Source organism: Trichomonas vaginalis, chromosome VI (genome assembly GCF_026262505.1).
Source record: "Trichomonas vaginalis G3 chromosome VI, whole genome shotgun sequence".
Lineage (NCBI taxonomy): Eukaryota > Parabasalia > Trichomonadida > Trichomonadidae > Trichomonas > Trichomonas vaginalis.
In genome coordinates, this window is record NC_067208.1 from 14,000,197 (window position 1) to 14,018,354 (window position 18,158).

At 30.5% G+C, this 18,158-nt stretch overlaps 6 protein-coding genes and 1 pseudogene across 7 annotated transcripts, besides 3 other annotated features; 3 read left to right on the forward strand and 4 right to left on the reverse strand.

Moving 5' to 3' along the window:
* Window positions 1-9,745: part of a mobile genetic element that runs on past the window's edge.
* Window positions 166-2,369, forward strand: TVAGG3_0862030 (annotated as a pseudogene). The gene has a single exon. A coding segment is annotated over exon 1 (2,204 nt).
* Window positions 3,746-5,236, reverse strand: TVAGG3_0862040 (integrase core domain containing protein family; the record flags this gene model as incomplete). Its single annotated transcript, XM_051249740.1, has 1 exon — window positions 3,746-5,236. The coding sequence occupies one exon, from the start codon at window positions 5,234-5,236 to the stop codon at window positions 3,746-3,748; it is 1,491 nt and encodes a 496-aa protein (XP_051085215.1).
* TVAGG3_0862050 (DNA/RNA polymerases family) lies at window positions 5,363-6,445 on the reverse strand (the record flags this gene model as incomplete). The annotated part of the gene is made up of 1 exon (XM_051249741.1): window positions 5,363-6,445. The coding sequence occupies one exon, from the start codon at window positions 6,443-6,445 to the stop codon at window positions 5,363-5,365; it is 1,083 nt and encodes a 360-aa protein (XP_051085216.1).
* Window positions 6,649-8,830, reverse strand: TVAGG3_0862060 (DNA/RNA polymerase superfamily; the record flags this gene model as incomplete). The annotated part of the gene is made up of 1 exon (XM_051249742.1): window positions 6,649-8,830. A coding segment is annotated over one exon (2,182 nt), but the record flags the coding sequence as incomplete, so codon positions are not given.
* Window positions 9,550-10,088: a mobile genetic element.
* A 281-nt stretch (window positions 10,089-10,369) lies between these two features.
* TVAGG3_0862080 (positive regulation of histone acetylation) lies at window positions 10,370-12,101 on the forward strand (the record flags this gene model as incomplete). The annotated part of the gene is made up of 1 exon (XM_001304512.1): window positions 10,524-11,852. One exon carries the CDS (start codon window positions 10,524-10,526, stop codon window positions 11,850-11,852), a length of 1,329 nt encoding a protein of 442 aa, XP_001304513.1.
* A 269-nt stretch (window positions 12,102-12,370) lies between these two features.
* TVAGG3_0862090 (uncharacterized protein) lies at window positions 12,371-12,980 on the reverse strand (the record flags this gene model as incomplete). Its single annotated transcript, XM_001304511.1, has 1 exon — window positions 12,562-12,966. The coding sequence occupies one exon, from the start codon at window positions 12,964-12,966 to the stop codon at window positions 12,562-12,564; it is 405 nt and encodes a 134-aa protein (XP_001304512.1).
* Window positions 12,981-13,597: 617 nt separating this feature from the next.
* On the forward strand, window positions 13,598-18,112 carry TVAGG3_0862100 (A-type inclusion protein-related family; the record flags this gene model as incomplete). The annotated part of the gene is made up of 1 exon (XM_001304510.2): window positions 13,598-18,112. One exon carries the CDS (start codon window positions 13,598-13,600, stop codon window positions 18,110-18,112), a length of 4,515 nt encoding a protein of 1,504 aa, XP_001304511.1.
* Window positions 18,113-18,118: 6 nt separating this feature from the next.
* Window positions 18,119-18,158: part of a mobile genetic element that runs on past the window's edge.

Consider the following 18,158-nt stretch of genomic DNA (forward strand, 5'->3'; position numbering starts at 1 on the left):
TTTTTGAAGAACTGAAGGTGTCACTATGCCACCATGTGTCACCAGGTTATTTAACTTCTCTGAAAAATGATGACAACATGACATTTTGACAACATCACTGGAAATATGATGCAGTCCAAAATAAAGTTAGTTTTAAAATTATTTATTTTTTTTATTCCTATATAAATGACACAACAAACGACAACAGCAACTATATCGTTTCTGATGAAAAAGTTATTGATTCATTAGTTGAGGAATTAGTTGTGGCAGAAACTAAAACCCTCAACGAAAGAATTGGTGAAAACATGATTGATTTACATAACTACCTCAAACATGATGGAGGAAGAGGAAGGAAAACCGGTATGGCTTTATTAGTAAATAAAATATCAAATTTAACGATTATAGATGTTGATATCAATAAATCGTACAATGATGAACTTAAAGAAACAGTTAGAAAAGACATTTTATCAAAACTTTCGGATAAAGATGTTATCGTTAAAACCGCTTCTGGAGGTCTTCACATTTATTGCAACACTAATTTCTTCTATGCAGTTTCGAACAGAATGATTAAATGCTATTCCTGCAATGATTATGATATTGATATCATGACTTCTATAGATGATTCAAAGCGTTCTTTAGTAGTTATGGCTGATTCAAGAGTTCGCAAGAATGCAACAGAACCAATCAATACATACTCATTCATTCGTGGAAGTTATGACTCAACATTAACCAGAACAGTGAATGATATATTAAATGATTTGAATATTAAGGTAAGAGTTGAACAGAAGAACGAAGAAATAAAGAGTATAATAAATGAAAACAAAGATGTAAACATTGACGATAAACTTGCCCAGAGCTTAGTTGATGGCATCTGTGATTTTGAAGTACATAATGACGGTGGAAACATGAATTTAGAAAAAGAAATAACATTATTCACACTGTTTCAAGCAATTAATTCGTTACCTAATCATTTAATTAATGAAGCATACGATAACGTTTATAACTTCTGCAGTTTAACAGAAAATGCAAAAAGTAATTTTGATAAAGCACGTAATAGATATGCACATTTAATGACTTCTCCATTTGTTTTGGTGAAGATTCTAAAACTATATCAAAAGGAATATTATGATGAATATGTTTTGCCTTTATTACGTAAGCCAAAAATAACATTTGACATCAAACTTGATGACTCGTTTTTGATAACAGATATTAGACGCAAGGCTGAAAATCATCAGTATAAAAACAGTTCTGGTGTAATTGAGGATTTATCACGTGTAATCCGTTTTGTAGATTGTGGAAACAAATACTTCATTCAAAAGGACTATAATATCCACGACAAAATGAATCAAATATCATTCGTTCTTCAATCAAACATGAAAGAGTCACTCAAAATGATTAAATTATTTAATGAAGAAGGTAAAACCATAACAGCATGGGATGTACTACTAAATCAATTGTCTTCATTAACCGTTAAGGGTGTTTGCTTTAAATCTGATTCCCCTGATGTTTTCTCAACGTTTCAAGGTTATAAATACAACGTTCTCGAAAAGCTTGATTACTCAAAAATTGAGATGTTTATGGATTTCATTAAAGAAGCCATTTGTGATAATAACGATGAAGTGTATAAATACCTTCTCGGCTGGATTGCATCAATGATTCAACATCCTGGAATCAAGAATGAAACAGCAATTATTTTGAAAGGACTTCAGGGAACAGGTAAAAACAGATTTACAGACATTATTTCTGAACTTCTCGCTGGTTATTCATGCAAAAACATTACTGAAATAGGTGAGCTAACGGGTAATTTCAATTCAGTAGTTGAGAATAAAATGTTTCTTGTACTTAATGAACTCAAGAATGTAGGTGAAGATAGACTCGCAAACTTCAACGCTTTGAAATCAATTATAACGGATAATGAGATTAGAATTAATGAAAAGAATCAACCCAGAAGAACAGCACAAAACGTTGCTAATTTCATTTTCGTAACTAATCACGTTTGCCCTGTCAAAATTGAAGTTGGAGACAGAAGATACGTAGTTTTAAGAGTTAATGGTAAATTTAAGGGTCAATTTGATTACTTCAAGAATTTGATGAATTCATGCACAAAGGAATTTTATGATAATTTACTGACGTATTTTATGCAATATGACCTTTCATCATTTAATGTACGAATCATACCGATGACTGAAGCCAAACAAGATTTAATAGAATTATCAACAAATCCTTTAGATGTATGGATAAATACACATTATGATGAATTGTGTGCAGGTATGACGTGTAAAAATGTTCTATTCTGCAAACCACCAGACATGAAAGACAAGAATTTCCAAATGAGTATTAAAGATAAATGTGAAAGGAAACAGAGAAGAATAGATGGTAAACAGATGTGATGTTATGTTTTGAAAGAAGAAATGAAAGGATTATATAAACAGGTTGAACCAAACGATAATGAGGATTCATTTACTGACGATGAAATACCTGTAAATGAAGCTTTATAAAGTATGATTTGAATTTATTTTTGCATTCAACTCCTACAGTGTTGTCAAAATGTCATGTTGTCATCATTTTTCAGAGAAGTTAAATAACCTGGTGACACATGGTGACATAGTGACACCTTCAGTTCTTCAAAAATAATTCATAACTGCTTTCCTCATTCAACTCCTACAGTGTTGTCAAAATGTCATGTTGTCATCATTTTTCAGAGAAGTTAAATAACCTGGTGACACATGGTGACATAGTGACACCTTCAGTTCTTCAAAAATAATTCATAACTGCTTTCCTCATTCAACTCCTACAGTGTTGTCAAAATGTCATGTTGTCATCATTTTTCAGAGAAGTTAAATAACCTGGTGACACATGGTGACATAGTGACACCTTCAGTTCTTCAAAAATAATTCATAACTGCTTTCCTCATTCAACTCCTACAGTGTTGTCAAAATGTCATGTTGTCATCATTTTTCAGAGAAGTTAAATAACCTGGTGACACATGGTGACATAGTGACACCTTCAGTTCTTCAAAAATAATTCATAACTGCTTTCCTCATTCAACTCCTACAGTGTTGTCAAAATGTCATGTTGTCATCATTTTTCAGAGAAGTTAAATAACCTGGTGACACATGGTGACATAGTGACACCTTCAGTTCTTCAAAAATAATTCATAACTGCTTTCCTCATTCAACTCCTACAGTGTTGTCAAAATGTCATGTTGTCATCATTTTTCAGAGAAGTTAAATAACCTGGTGACACATGGTGACATAGTGACACCTTCAGTTCTTCAAAAATAATTCATAATTGAATAATCTGAAAACATTAACGAAATCATAACTAATAACAAAATTTAATTTTTATATAAATGAATACCCCACAAGCTCAAAATTTACCACGAATCATAACAAGGGAGGAAATGATAAAAATGATGCAAGAACAAATTAAAAACAACAAACCACGAAAACTGAGAAGATGAGGAATAAAAATTAAATTTGGATTGAGTTTAAAAATTCATCTTGATTAAATTCATCTCTTCCAATCAATTTATTTATTCTATTAAATTCTTTTATTTTTGCTTCACTCAGTTTAAGGATTGAACGGTAAGTTTCTAATTTTTCGATTATTTCTTTCCTCTCTTTATCGTTTTCAGCCCCACCACATTGCGGCTTCTTTTTGTAATAGCATATTTTTGATTTAATTTTGTTTAGTTTCTTTTTATATTCATCATCTAGACTCTTGGCTGCTTCGTTGTCACTCATTTCTTACGAAATAAAAAAAATTAAATATTATTTAAATATAATGGAGTAATAAAATAAATCGGAATTTCTATTAATTTATTGTCAACTTCAACTAATACATTACCGTTAATGTATCTAACAAATTCAGCTATTGTGTCAAATCTTCGTCTTCTTTTTGTCATTGATTTATCAGTTTTTCCATAATCGAGATGAATCAAAACTTTATCTCCTTGTTTAAAATTCATGAGCCCCGAATTAATTTGTTCATGTTTAACATCATTTAACCTTTCCATTTGCTTTCTAATATATTCCCATTCTTTTGAAATATCATTTTTCATTTCCACTGGTTTCATGTTTATAGTTCTATGCCATGTATTATTGTAATAATATACTAACTGCTGTATGATGGAGTCATGATTTCCATCCCAGTATATCTGACCGTTAACCCCTAACGCATCTCTAAGAGTTCTCATTACCGCATCAACTATTTTATTATGAAACGTATATGGAGAGGATGAAAAGTAAAAATTAATTTGTGGGAAATAATGAGCCATAGCTGCCTGAAATCCTTTATCACCATCACCCCTTATATTATCTACTCTTTCATGATCTAGTAAGTATTGAATAGCTCTTCTTGTTTCCTGTTCTGTTTTCCCTTTCACCGGAATGCAATATAAATATCTGGTGTTAATGTTAATGGCAAATAAATAAGTAACGTTTCCTTTTGAATATTCTAAATGATCGATTTCGTATGAATATGGATATGGTGCAAATGAAGGGCGACCAAATTTTTCCTTTAACGGTTGAATTTTTGGGTCAGTTGGTTTATTTAATATTTTGAAATCCTTTTTAAAATCTTTTTGCTTCTTTAATGTTTGAAATGGATATAATAAAGTGAATGATGAAGGATTAACTGAAGGAGGAGGAGGTACTACCGTTGGAGGTTTTGGTGTTGCAAGTGGTTTAATTTTATCTGCTTTGATTTTGGATTTCATTCCTCCTTTCATTAATTCTGGATGTATTCTATTCATTTGTTTTAAATATACTGTATATAAAGGTTTGATATACTTTCCCGCTTCGAGTTTATGTTGAAGGATGAATTCCAAAAGTTGATCTTCATTTAAAAGTCGGGCTGAACATGGTTTAACTAATGAATCATAAATTAAAGCTTGTGCATCATTTATGGTTTGAAGGACCTGGGCGTTTTGCGGCTCAGGATTATATAAATTATATAATTCATCAATATCTTCTTCTGTTAATACTTTATTTTTGAAATCTTTCATTTGTTTAAGTTGTGATTTAGTTTTTCCCTTTGCATATTCATTATTTTTAATTTTGTCTTTAATTTTAGAAATTATTTTATCATGATATTTCAAAATTCTATTTTTATAATACGGATAATAATATTCCATATCATCACCCGTTATATTTTCATCATATTTTTGGAGATATGCTTTTAAATCATAATAATCAAGAAAATTTTGATTAAATACTAAATCATCAATTAAAATTTTTAAATCTACATTATTCATTTATATAAAAATAAAATAAATGTTTTAGGGGTGCCCACCTCTTTGAATCATAGTATCAAAACCATCATTAACGGTTCCTTTTGTCTCTTCTGTGGTATTTCATTAAAAATACATTTTTAAATTGTATTAAATAAATGGCATACAACATCCATTTTCACAACATACAGCCTTAGTGTGTGCTCCTGTTAATGCAGTCTTACCAATTGTTAAGCGAGTCACAGACCTGTTTTTAAGTTGTAAATTAATATTCTGACCATCAAATATCACTTTATCATTTATTATATCCAAATAATTTTTAGGTGTTAATTGTTTATTTTGTCGTAAACTAACACCTTTCATTTTTTGTGCAATCTTTTTAAAATCACTTCCATCAATTGAACCGTTGAATGATGTATAACATTTAGGGCATAAAGCAACCATGTTATCACCTTGTTTCTCAATTGCTAAACCCAATAACTTCTTCTCATGTGCTTTTTCTTCAGCTTTATTCTTTAATTTAGGTTTAAATTTCTCATCAAAACAGAAGAAATCAAATGGTGCGAATTTGAAAATGTTTTTATCATAAAATTGTTTATCAGTAACAATTGCTTGAAATGCTTGAGTGTTAGGAAGATTTGGATCACCAGCGATTGCCCAATAAGATGAATCAGTATCACCTTCAATGAAATGAAAACGATTAACATTCATGCATTTATACATAAAATCATAAATGAAAACCAAATACCAGTATTTAGCATTATCTAAAGTGAAGAATGCCTCTTGTAAACATGTTTCACATCTATAAAATCTATCTTTGAGCATCATTTGATATGTATCTTCACCTATTTCTCTTATGTTTTTAAACTTATTTGACATACATGCAACGCGTGCCTTCTGTGCATTCATTATTTTAGTCTTTGCGTAATTTTGTGTATTCATTGCATCGTAACCATATGATCCATTAAGTGAAATCTTGCAAAATAAACTTTTTCCTTTATTTCCTTCTAATTCAGCCTTTTGTCTTTCGTTCATAAATTCGTTCGCAAATTCATTAAAACAAGTGTTTTTAGTAAATGTTAAAATTGATTGAATATCATCGATGATAAAATGAAATCTGTCGATTAGATACCAAAGATAATAAGAAGAAAATGGTTGATATTGGTTGTGTGTTGATGCTAACTGAGTTAATTTTCTCTGTTTCTGGTCAACTGGTAAATTGTTTGATTTCATGTAATTATACATAAAACTGCCAATTGTTTTTTCATCTGTGATAATATCTAAGTTTCTTATTATCGGTAAAAAGTTTATGTAATCATTAATGTATTTTTCATCAATGTGACCCTTTACTTCAGCCACAAATAAAGTATTTTTCTTTCTAATTATTCCTAATGCTTTTGCTTTCTTTGTTGCTGTATCACAAATGATAACACCATTCAATCTTCCCGGCATATACATTTTATGGTCAGTATATTGAATGAAATCATGAGGATTAGATGAAAATGATGAAGGATATAATGAATTAAAATCAACACCAACGAAATGAGTCATAATGTTGGTGGTGTCCTCATTTGATACAGTTTTAGTTTCTGGATTATATGAAAGTTTATTAATGTGTGTGATTCCTTTAAGATTTACTCTATGTTGAACATTTGATAAACCACCAGTAATTCCATTACGGAGAATGTGATAAGCTTCAACTGAATCTAAAGTCATTGGTAAATTATTTTTTAATGCATAATTTCTTAAATTGATTCTTAAACGTTGAACATCTTCATCTTTATTTGATTTCACGACATTGCAATAACAACACATTAACTGACAATTTTCTTTGGTATGTGGTTTTTCATTATCGATTCTATCCAATGTTGGTTTATTTGCATATGTAAACGCTTTACCACACATTTTGCATTTAGATGAAAGGATTAAATCCTGATAGTATTGAAAATCATCCATTGAAACATTATTTTTAGTATCCCTTTTTGCTTTTTCATCTTGTTTCTTATATGATTCAATTTTATATTTCCAATACTTTTTCGTTAATTCAAAACTTGATTCTATCTCTTCCTCAGGATATTTTTCATTAGGATTAAAGTCTTTATATGCTAAAGCGTAACGAATCATTGAAGCATTCGATGATAAAGAAAGATTATGAAGCGTGTCAATTTTATAAACAAATGTTTCTTCAATAATTTTATCAATTGGGTCAATCATAATTTCAACATCTTTATTACAATAATGAATAAAATATTCTAATCTATTCTTAAAATTTTTAGCATCATTGAGATATATTTGATAATCACTATCTGATATAGTTTCTTGAGTTAATGCTGAATAAAATGAATCTTGAGTGAATGGTTCCACTTTATATAATTCTTCTTCGTAATTCTCCCACGTGATGAATTGATAAGGGAAAAAGGATTTAACACGTGATTTATTGTTTCCGAAATCTTGAGTGAATTGGTCTAATGTCCCACCTGCTATATAATTTCTGATGTCAATAAATCTCAATTCATATGGAACGTTTGTTTTCTTTACAATGACTTGCTTAAATTGAGAAGATGAACCCAACATTGATTTTATTTTCCATTTTGCAGTGTTTAAATCATGAAGAATTAAATTTAAATCAAACTTTCCCGAATTAAAACCTATGATATTCACTTTATTGAATTCCTCATTTAGAAGTTCTTTAAATACTTCCTTCTGTTTTTCATTTAATGTATGAGACAAAGTCCCCACCGTTTGCGACTTCAATAATTCATCGTATTGACTCATATTTGATTTAGCAACTAATGAACAGGTTGAAAATAAAAACTCAATCCAGTCAGAAATAAAAGAATCACTCGAAGTTAAGCAAAAATTCCTCGTATATGTTTTATCATTTAATTTAACCGTTGATGATACCATGAATGGTTTTAAGTAAGCGTTCAAAGTTGCACACTCAGAAAGTTGCAATTCTTCTTTAGTCTCTAATGTTTCAAAGTCAAAAGTAATATAATATCTTGTCGGTTTATAATATTCCTGCAAATTGTGAGCTAATAACCACTGATATATCTTCTGTTTCGTAATATGTGGTGCATATGGTTGCTGGGTCTTTTGCAATTGAACGTCTTGAATTAATCTTCCATTATTTTCTTTACATTTCTCACAATGCTTTAAAAATCTTCTTTGGTTTTTCCTTTCTGGATCATCACGGATTGAATAAACTTCTTCTTTACAATATGGACAAACTTTATAGCCGGTGAGTGCTTCAACATCTGTTATTCTGTCAGCGTGAAGTTTTCCACATGGACTCTGTGTTAATAAAATATTTACTGTTTCAAATTCTGGATCTATCATTATTGTTTCCACTAATGGAAAGTCTACCTTATTTATGTCCACGTCTTCTGGTTGAGGATCACAATAATAGAAATCAATATTAACATTTAACATTCTCGCTAATCTCTCACTTTCTGATGAAATGTCAAACCCTTCATATGCATCTATTACTTCATTTAAATAACTTCTACGAGTTTTAGGATTAACACCATCAGGAATGTTATAGAAGCGTTTAAATAACCTTCTACCTTCTGCTCTAATTTGATTATCATTCATTTTAGCTGTTCCGTTTTTGTTCATTTATGTAAGAATAAAAAATAAATAAAAATAAACTTTATTTTTAAAGTCCATAAAATGAATTAAGAACACATAAATTTTTATCATCTGCGACGTGACGAATACATTTTAATTTACTCAAGAATGCGTACCCTGATACATTAAATCTAATTCCTGTCTTATTTAATTTCACAACTTTGAAAAGGAATGTATGAATAGCTATAAAATGATGAGAAGATGTTTTATGGGTTGCTTCCATTTTTTCTGAAATAAATGAATAAATATAATGTTTATACGTTTTTATATCTTTTATGTTCTTAATAACGAATGGTATAGACCTTTCAACTTCATCTTCCTTCGGTGCTGTTCTTTCATATGAAACATTATTGGTATCTTCAACAATGAAACCACAATCACACAAAATTTTATAGGTTCCAATGGTTTCTTTTGATATTTTATCTAATAAATCAAAAACTTTATCAACACCCGTGCATTTATTTAAATAATAATTTGTGTAAATATCATGATCTTCTTTCTTAATCGTATTAGTTGCATATGTCACGTTTTTAAGAACTTTTTTGATTTTTTCGGAATCTAAAGGTGGTGAAAGTAATATACATGGGTATTCTTCATTATCAATAAATTGTAACTTATGTTTACGAATAAATTTAATACCTTCTTCTGAAAGTGTTTCATCTATTTCACCATCTAATAAATTTTGTGTTGATTCTGAGACATAATTTTATATCTTTCTTCATGAGATTTCTGAACTTCTGATTCTGAAGCTGGGATATTCATTAAACCCTCTACTTCATTTTCATTATATTTTTCATCTTCTCTTAATTCCTTAATTTTTTCATCTATTTCATCTCTTATTTTTTCCAGTCTTTCAATTTCATTATCTTCATCATCTTTAATCCGTTCTTCATAATATTCAGGGAAAACATCAGGTTCTTTAGGTTTTTCTTTTTTTTTAGATGTGGGATATAAGAAATTTATAACATCATCTTTATTCATTTTTCCATCATAACCAAATTCATTTAAAAACTCGGCAAATTTTTTACAATTTCTTAAATAATATTTATCAACTTCATAACCCGCCTCCTCTAATATATCCTTTATTTCCTCGTTTGTGAATCCTAAATTTTTAACATTGTTAGTTTTGACGCTCATTTCATACATAATAAAAATATATGATTCAAAAAATGTAAGACATAAATTTTTAAAGTTTATTTTTTATTCATGAAAATCATTAGTTTCTAATTTCTTTTTACTCATTTATGAGGTCTTTGATTATGACTCCATTGATTCCATTCAGGATTTAAACAATGTTTAATTAATCGTTGAATATCTGACATCATCTATATATAGCTTCTTTTATTACATTATGTTTGGGCTGAGTGTAAATGTCTTACAATTTTGTATCATTTTAAATCTTGATTTATTCAAAAACGTAAGAATAAAAACCGTAAGAATCATACATTTTTTACTTCATATGTTAAAAAAAATGATACAAAATCGTTCAATATTGTATGAATTCTTACGTTTACAAAAAAAGTCACACAACCCGTCATATATACTACTATTTGAATTCTGAATTAACAATTGCTCATTTTCATGAATCATTGACTTTCCAAGTATGTTAACATGAATTTCAACTAATATCCCAATATCTTATTGGGTTGCTGAAATAGTATTGTCACTTTTTCGAGCTCTAATGTCTCAGCACAAATCGGCTAAAAAGAAAGTAGAAGGAAATGAAGATCCAGAGAAGAAACTCATGAAAAAGTGCTCATATTGCGGTCGTGATATTACCAATGAGGTTTATGTTCGATGTGCTAAATGCATTGGGTTCATTGAATGCTTAGAATGCTTTTCAGTTGGCGCTGAAACAGCATCTCATTTTCATACCCATCCATACATTATCATAGAGCCAATGCATCAAGTTGTTTATAGAAAAGGCTGGACTGCTGAAGAAGAATTCCTTTTACTCCATGGCATACAAGTATGTGGTCTTGGAAACTGGCATGAAATAGAGAATATTGTTCAAACAAAGAATGCTATCGAATGCGAAACTCACTATTTTGGAACATATTTACAGTCTCCTATAGCTCCAATGCCATTAGATGAAGTACTTCCAGAAGCAGTCCTTCCACCACCTCCTGAATATGATACAAGTCCTCGTGATTCAAGACCTTCAATTTCTCACGATAAAAATTTAGCAGATCGCGGCAAAAAGGATAGAACAACACCAGCAGAATTTGCTGGCTGGATGCCAAGAAGAAATGAATTCGAAGTGGAATACCAAAATGAAGCAGAACAGTTAATTGCAAATATTACCTTTACAGAAAATGATACAGCACAGAGTTTAGAACAGAATCTAAGATTCTTACGTGTTTACAACGAAATTCTCGAAGAAAGACATAACAGAACTCAATTTGCTATCGAATGGGACTTATTTGATGAAGATTTCCGCTCATTCGGTGGTAAAACAAAGAGCGAGCGCGAGATGGAAGAAGCTCTCATGCCATTGGCCCAAGTTGTCCCAAGAAAACCACTTACAGAATTTATTCAGTCCGTAGAACGCGAAAGTCAACTTCGTGAGAGTATCCTTACACTCATCAAGTGGCGTAAGAACGGTATTGCCACACGCGATGAAGGTTTGATGTTCAATGAGCTCGAGAAATTGATGAATGAAGAAAAACTAACGCCAGCTCAAGTTGAAGCATGGAATAAGAAACAGATGATGAAGACAGAGTCGCCTGAGTTCAGAGCTACATTAATTAGGCAGCTCCTCGACACTTCCGAAAATAATCTTTGCCATCAACTCTCAATTTCACCGAATATGTACTTGAACCTCAAAGATCTGCTTATCAGAGAATTCACTGCACGCGGAGAGATAACAGAAGAGCTCGCAGTTTCATTTTCTCCGGGTCAAGAAGAATATATGAGAAAAGTTTACGAACATATCAAGGCGAAAGGTTTGTTTTGGAATCCTGCAGAGAAGTCTAAGCCAAAACAAGAACAAAAGAAACATAACGAGTGATTTTTTTTATTAATATTTTATTTTGTTTTTAATATACTGTATACTGTATCGATGATTTAATAGATCTATCATATTGATTATAAAGCTTATTTTTTTGTGTTTAAAAAAATTTCATCTGATATAACTTTTTTTCGAGATTATATCATGGATCTTATCATAGAGTATAATATTAGGCTTGTCTTATACTATATAGTGGTGCATATTACAGATCTAGATTTAATAGGTACAATTATCCAAGACACATTTGATTTTTCGTTTAAAATTACATAGATATCGAATGAGTTTATATATTTGATCTTCTTCTAATGAAATTCAATTTTTCCTTTTGATATCTTGAAAAACTTGATGCCATTAATCGTATAGTTTAACATAAATAGTATGATAAATAGATTGTATTATATAAATTTCTATCAAATGCTGTATTTCAATTGAGTTTGGATCGATATCGCGTTCTAAACTTAAGAGATATGTAAATTAAAAACACATATGTACACTATATAAATGGTATATATTATGCATGTCAATATCAATATTTGAAGTTTGCATTTTGCAATATCAAAGACTGAATTGAAAAATAGCTTCGCCTTAGTTTTAAAGAGTCTAGTTATTTCATAGTTAAATCCTTTTATAGTATCAAACAATTTATTCATAAAAAAAAATATTACATCATATGGTAATTATAAAAAGAAGGAAACAACAAGTAGTAAAATCAATAACCGCATTCAACAAAGGTGTCTAACCTTGGAGAGCGCGATGCTTCTTTGGGAAATGGATATGGAATTGAGTTTGGCTTGCGAGGCTTAACAATTCGAGCAGACTGATTTCCATTATGTGCACTTTGAGTGTATGATGCACGATTTTGATCATTGGACTCAAATTTTCTTGTATCATTTGAAGTTGTGTATCGATTTCCAGTTCGTTTAAATCTATGACTTCTTTCTGTTGCCTGTGCTGAAGGCATTTGAGGAATGAATGGTTCGATCGGAATAGGAGGAACAGGAGCTTCAACGTGCAATATATCAGCCAGTTGTTGATTTAACTTATCGAGATCATCTGACATATTCTGCGCAAATAGCTCCCATTGAGTAGGAGTACGCCATGTCGTGGATGACATCACAATAATTTACGTTAGTATTCGTCACCTTTTGTTTACAAAAATTTATTTTTGAGGACTCGAGGCACTCGGATCGGCCAAAGAAAACATATCGTTCGAAATTGCTAAGAGGAACATTATAATTCAATTTTTAAATTAGAATTTTCAAGTCCATATTGTTTTCAAGTCCGATAAAGTATACGAGTCAAAACAATTTTTGAATTGTTTCAGCAAGAACAGAATTCATGCAAGATACTCTCAAGCTATATCGTACATATCACAAGGTTCACCAGAACGAGTTCATATTGTTTAATTTTATTCATATAAATTTGCCGAATTTTATTTGTTTGATCAAACAACTTTATTTCTTGAAACCAACAGATAATACAACAAAGCTGCCAAAACCATAAAGGTTTCATCATACATGATAGTTTTTACAGAATCGCAGATATCAACTTTTTACTTTTTAAAATATTATTTATTATTATGATTACAGTAACATTTAATAATAAATTTCAATGCGGTTATTCTAAAGAAATTCTGAAAAAATAATCATTCTCTTAAATAAAATGAAAAATTATACTTTATATCTAATTCCAAGATCAAGTTGCAAAAAATTGAGAAAATATTTAAAAAGTTTTACGTCTAGGGAATGAAATCTTTCCTATCTTCTCCCTCTTCCACTAAAGGAGATAGGGATCCACAGACATTTAAAGCTTTAATAAAGGAATTTAGTGAAAGAATACAGAAATTTCCACTTATTCCTCAAGATAAAGATTCTATAGAACCGTTACTAGAGAATTTTCAAGCAGCTGGATTGAATTTTCTCAAACGACATGATAAATCATTACTTCCAGGTTTGTATGTAGCATGGTCTAGCTTCAAAAGAGTTTTTCAAAAATTTGCAAAGGCAAATTACATAGATTTAGTTCATATTTATATCGATTTTGAAGTTACCGAATTCAATAAGATATTGTCCGAAGTTATTGAAAATATACAAACAGATTCCAACGAAATACAGTTATTGATGAAAGATGCACCAAAAAGAGTTCAAAAATTATTCAAGACAAGTGAGAAATTACCAACTCTTATCAATGATAACAGTGATGATGGATTTCGCGATATTGTTTCACAAGCATATCAAATTTTCGAGAAATTTAGATCGCAATTATTGTCTCAGTACAAAGTTTTATTTGAAGTTACAAAAATTAGCAACTTTGACACAAAAGCCAAGTACTCCATGGCTAATTTTTATATAAATAACTGCCTTGGAGTTTTACTTGATCCAAAGACTCACAAACCAATTAAAAATTCGATTACATTCGATAATTACTGGATATTAGGCTTCCATACTCCAATTTGGAACGCATTAATAGATAAAGCCGAAAAAACAATTTCTAAACTATTTGGAGACATATACACAGTAATTAATACAACACCACCTCCATCACAGGTGTCACAGAAGCCATATCCAGAAGATTCTGACTCAGATTCTTCGGATGATAAAGATAATCAGAAAAAGGAATATCTTAGCAACGCAAAACTCGACACAATCAGTCGCCAAATCCGAGAACTTCGTGCTGTTGCTGATAATATCCAAGACGACGTAATAGAAGCAAATCGAAAGATTGATCAGAACAAAATCCAAGTTTTAACACGCGAACAATTGGAAGAAGAGAACAAGAGACTTAATTTAGAGAAATCACAACTTGATTCTTCAAATAACCAGTTAAATGACGATAAACATCGACTTCAAAGTCTTTTAAACATAACTTTGCAAAAAATGAAAGGAGACAATCCAAGTGAAGACACAAACTTCACAGACGACATGCTCAGTCTTCAGAGAGAACGTGATGAGTTATTCGCCAAAAATAGCTATTTGGAAAAACAGTTACAAAGAGAAAAAATTCATTCAACAAAATTGATGGCAGCATCCGAAATCGAAAGTTCTACAGTTCCTGCTGATAAGAACATTGATGATCTATGGAAGATGTACATTGCTGTTGTGAAAGAGAATGAAAACAGAAGGGATAAAGAAAGAGAAGACATGGAAACAATTGTTCAAATGAAAAATGACTTAGAAAACAAAAAACAACTCGAAAGGGATAATGATGAACTATCAAAGACAGTGATTAAACTGCAAAATGAGTTAAATGCTAATAAAGTACTTATGCAGAAGATAAACAGTGAGCTTGGATTCGAAAAAGTTGTAAAAATGCTTAATAATTTAACAGAATTAGTTTCAAATGATGACAAAGAAGAATTAGTTCAATTGAAAGAAGAAAACAAAAATCTCAAAACAAAGAATGATAAAAGTAAAGCTAAAATTGAGAAATTAAAGAAAGATCTTGAAGATCTCAAACAAGAAATCAAAGAAAGTCAATCAAAACATGGAGAAAATCTTCAAAACATGATTGAAAACAATAAAGATATTTCAAACAAATTAAATCAATTAACTGCTGAAAATGCAAAGTTAAATTCCATTTTGCAGAACTACGAGAAACTTAAACAATCCAATTCTCAACTGCAAAATGATTATACAGCACTCCAGAATAACAATAACCAGTTGCAAAACAATATTTCTCAGTTGAAAGCTAAAATTGAAAGTGCTGATGCAAATTCAAAGAATTTATCCGACCAATTATCAAAGATGAGAGATCAAAATGAGTATTTGATTAAGCAGAATCATCAGTTGGATAATAATATAAGTGTTTTGGAAAGCAAACTCCAAGAGAAAGACAATCTTTATAAGAATTTATCAGAGCAATTATCAAAACAGAAAAGTCAAAATGATGACTTTTTGAATAGAACTTCGAGTTTGGAAAACCAAAAACAAAACTACGAAAAAGAACTTAAGGATCTCAAAGACAAACTCGAGGACCTCAACAAACAAAATAAAGCTCTTAAAAATGAAAATGATAAAATGGTCACTTCACTTCACAACATGGAAACTGCCAAATCATCATTAGAAGGCAAACTTGAGATATCCGACAACATGGTCAAATCATTGAAAGACCAATTATCAAATTCTTCATCGATATCGCAATCGAACAAACAACTCCAAGACCTCTATGAAAATGAAAGAAAAGAAACTAAAGCATTAAATGAAAAAATGGCAGCACTGAAACAACAAATGTCACTTTTAGAAGTTAAATTACACAATACAGAGGCAGAAGGAGAGAAAATGAAGAACGAGAACTTGATGCTGAAGAGTGAAAATGATAAATTGAAGAGTGATTCAGATAAAACAGCTTCACAAGTCGAGAAACTCGAAAAGGACTTGAAGAAATCAAAGAAAGATTTGTCTCAACTTGAATCAGATTTCGAAAAAATTTCTGCAGAAAATGAAAGTTTGCAAAAAAAAATTGCTGATAAGAACAAGCTCAAGAACGAGACAACTGAGAAATCTACTTTGTTGGAACAGTATAAGAATGATAACAAGAAGAAAGATGAGATAATCAATCAACTCAAAGATAAAAAGAAGAAGATTAAACAAGAAAATGAACAAAATAAGAATAATCTTCAAAAAGTGACAGTTGAAAATACATCACTTCAAAAAGATTTGCAGAAATCTCAGAATGATTTACAGAAATCACAGAACGATTTACAGAAATCCCAAAATGACTTGCAAAAGTTAACAACAGAAAATGTAAATCTACAGAAAGATTTACAGAAAGTTCAAAGTGATTTGCAAAAATTGCAGCAAGAAAGAGAAAAATTACAAGAAAATATGGAAAACAAGAACACACAGATGAAAGGAGATTTCGAGAAAATTAGAGCTAATTATGATAAGCTTAAGAGTGACTATGAGAAACTGAAATCAGACAACAATCAGCTCCAGAAAGAAGCTGATGAGAACAAACAAAAACTTGACAAAAAAGAAGAAAAAATTCAAAATCTCAAGCTCCAAATCCAGAATTTGCAGAAAGACCAGAGCTCAATGAAGTCATCTGAGATACAGAGACTCCAGAATGAACTAGAACAAATGAAAGCAAACAACAAATCACTTAAAGAAAACATTGAAGCTAAGAATAAAGAAATTGAACAAAATAAAGAGAAAAACAAAGCTCTTAAATCGAATTTGACTAATCTACAGAACAAGATCAATGAAATACAGAATGCTTTGACAGGAAAGGACAAAGAGAATCAGTTGCTTCAGAACGAACTCGCAAACAAAAACAAAGAAATTCAAAAACTCAAAGATGATCTTGAAAAAGCTAAAAGTGACAAAAACAAATCACAGAATGAGATTACAGATAAACTTAACTCCAAACTCGAGAAAGTTATGGCTGAGAAAGAAGATTTGCTCAAACAAAATGCAAATCTTCAGGCAGAAATGCAGAAACTCAAAGCAGAAAACGAAAAACTCAAAGGAATCCTCAAAAAGAAGACTGCTTACATCAATGATTACTATGCACAGACTGTTAAACTTGAGCAGAAATCATTCGGACTCCAGAAAGAAGTTGATTCTTTGGACGTTGTCAAGAAGAAATTCGACAAACTTTACACATCAAGAGAAGAAATTGACAACTTGTTCAAAGAATATGGTATACTTCAGAAGCTCTATAATGACCATGTCGACAAAGACAAATTAGTTCCTTACAAAGGAAAGGATATTGAAGTTGAGAAAATGCCTGCTTTGATAAGTGAAGTTAAAAAGAAATATGAAGACAAATTAAACAATTTTGAGAAACAAACTGTTTTAACAATTTATAATGAGAATGTTAAATTAATTCAGGCTTGCAACCACTATAAGAATGCAGCAGAGATTTCTTTGCAGGAAAGAGATGCAACAACGAAATTATTAAATGACATTATTTTAGAAAATGAAAAATTAGTTAATGGAGAAAAACCATCAAATGACCAAAATATTACACCTGAAATGAAAGTTAGATTGAATAACTTAGAACAAGAAAGAACTCAGATCTTGTCATCCTTGGCTAATGTTGAACAAACACTCAAAATTAAGACTGATAAAAATGCAAATATTATTATGAGATTGGATCAAGCCAGAGAGTCAATGGTGAAACAACTGTCTGAAGCAAGATGGTGCTACGATTTGGCTAAAGTTCCTGACGACCCACAGGCTTATGTTGATAAAATGAAGAATCAAATAGCTCAGTCAGATGAATATTACAGCGAAGATGATTCAAGTTCTTATGATTAATTTATATAGGGTGTCCAAAGGTGTGTTTAGCACAAACCTGAATACT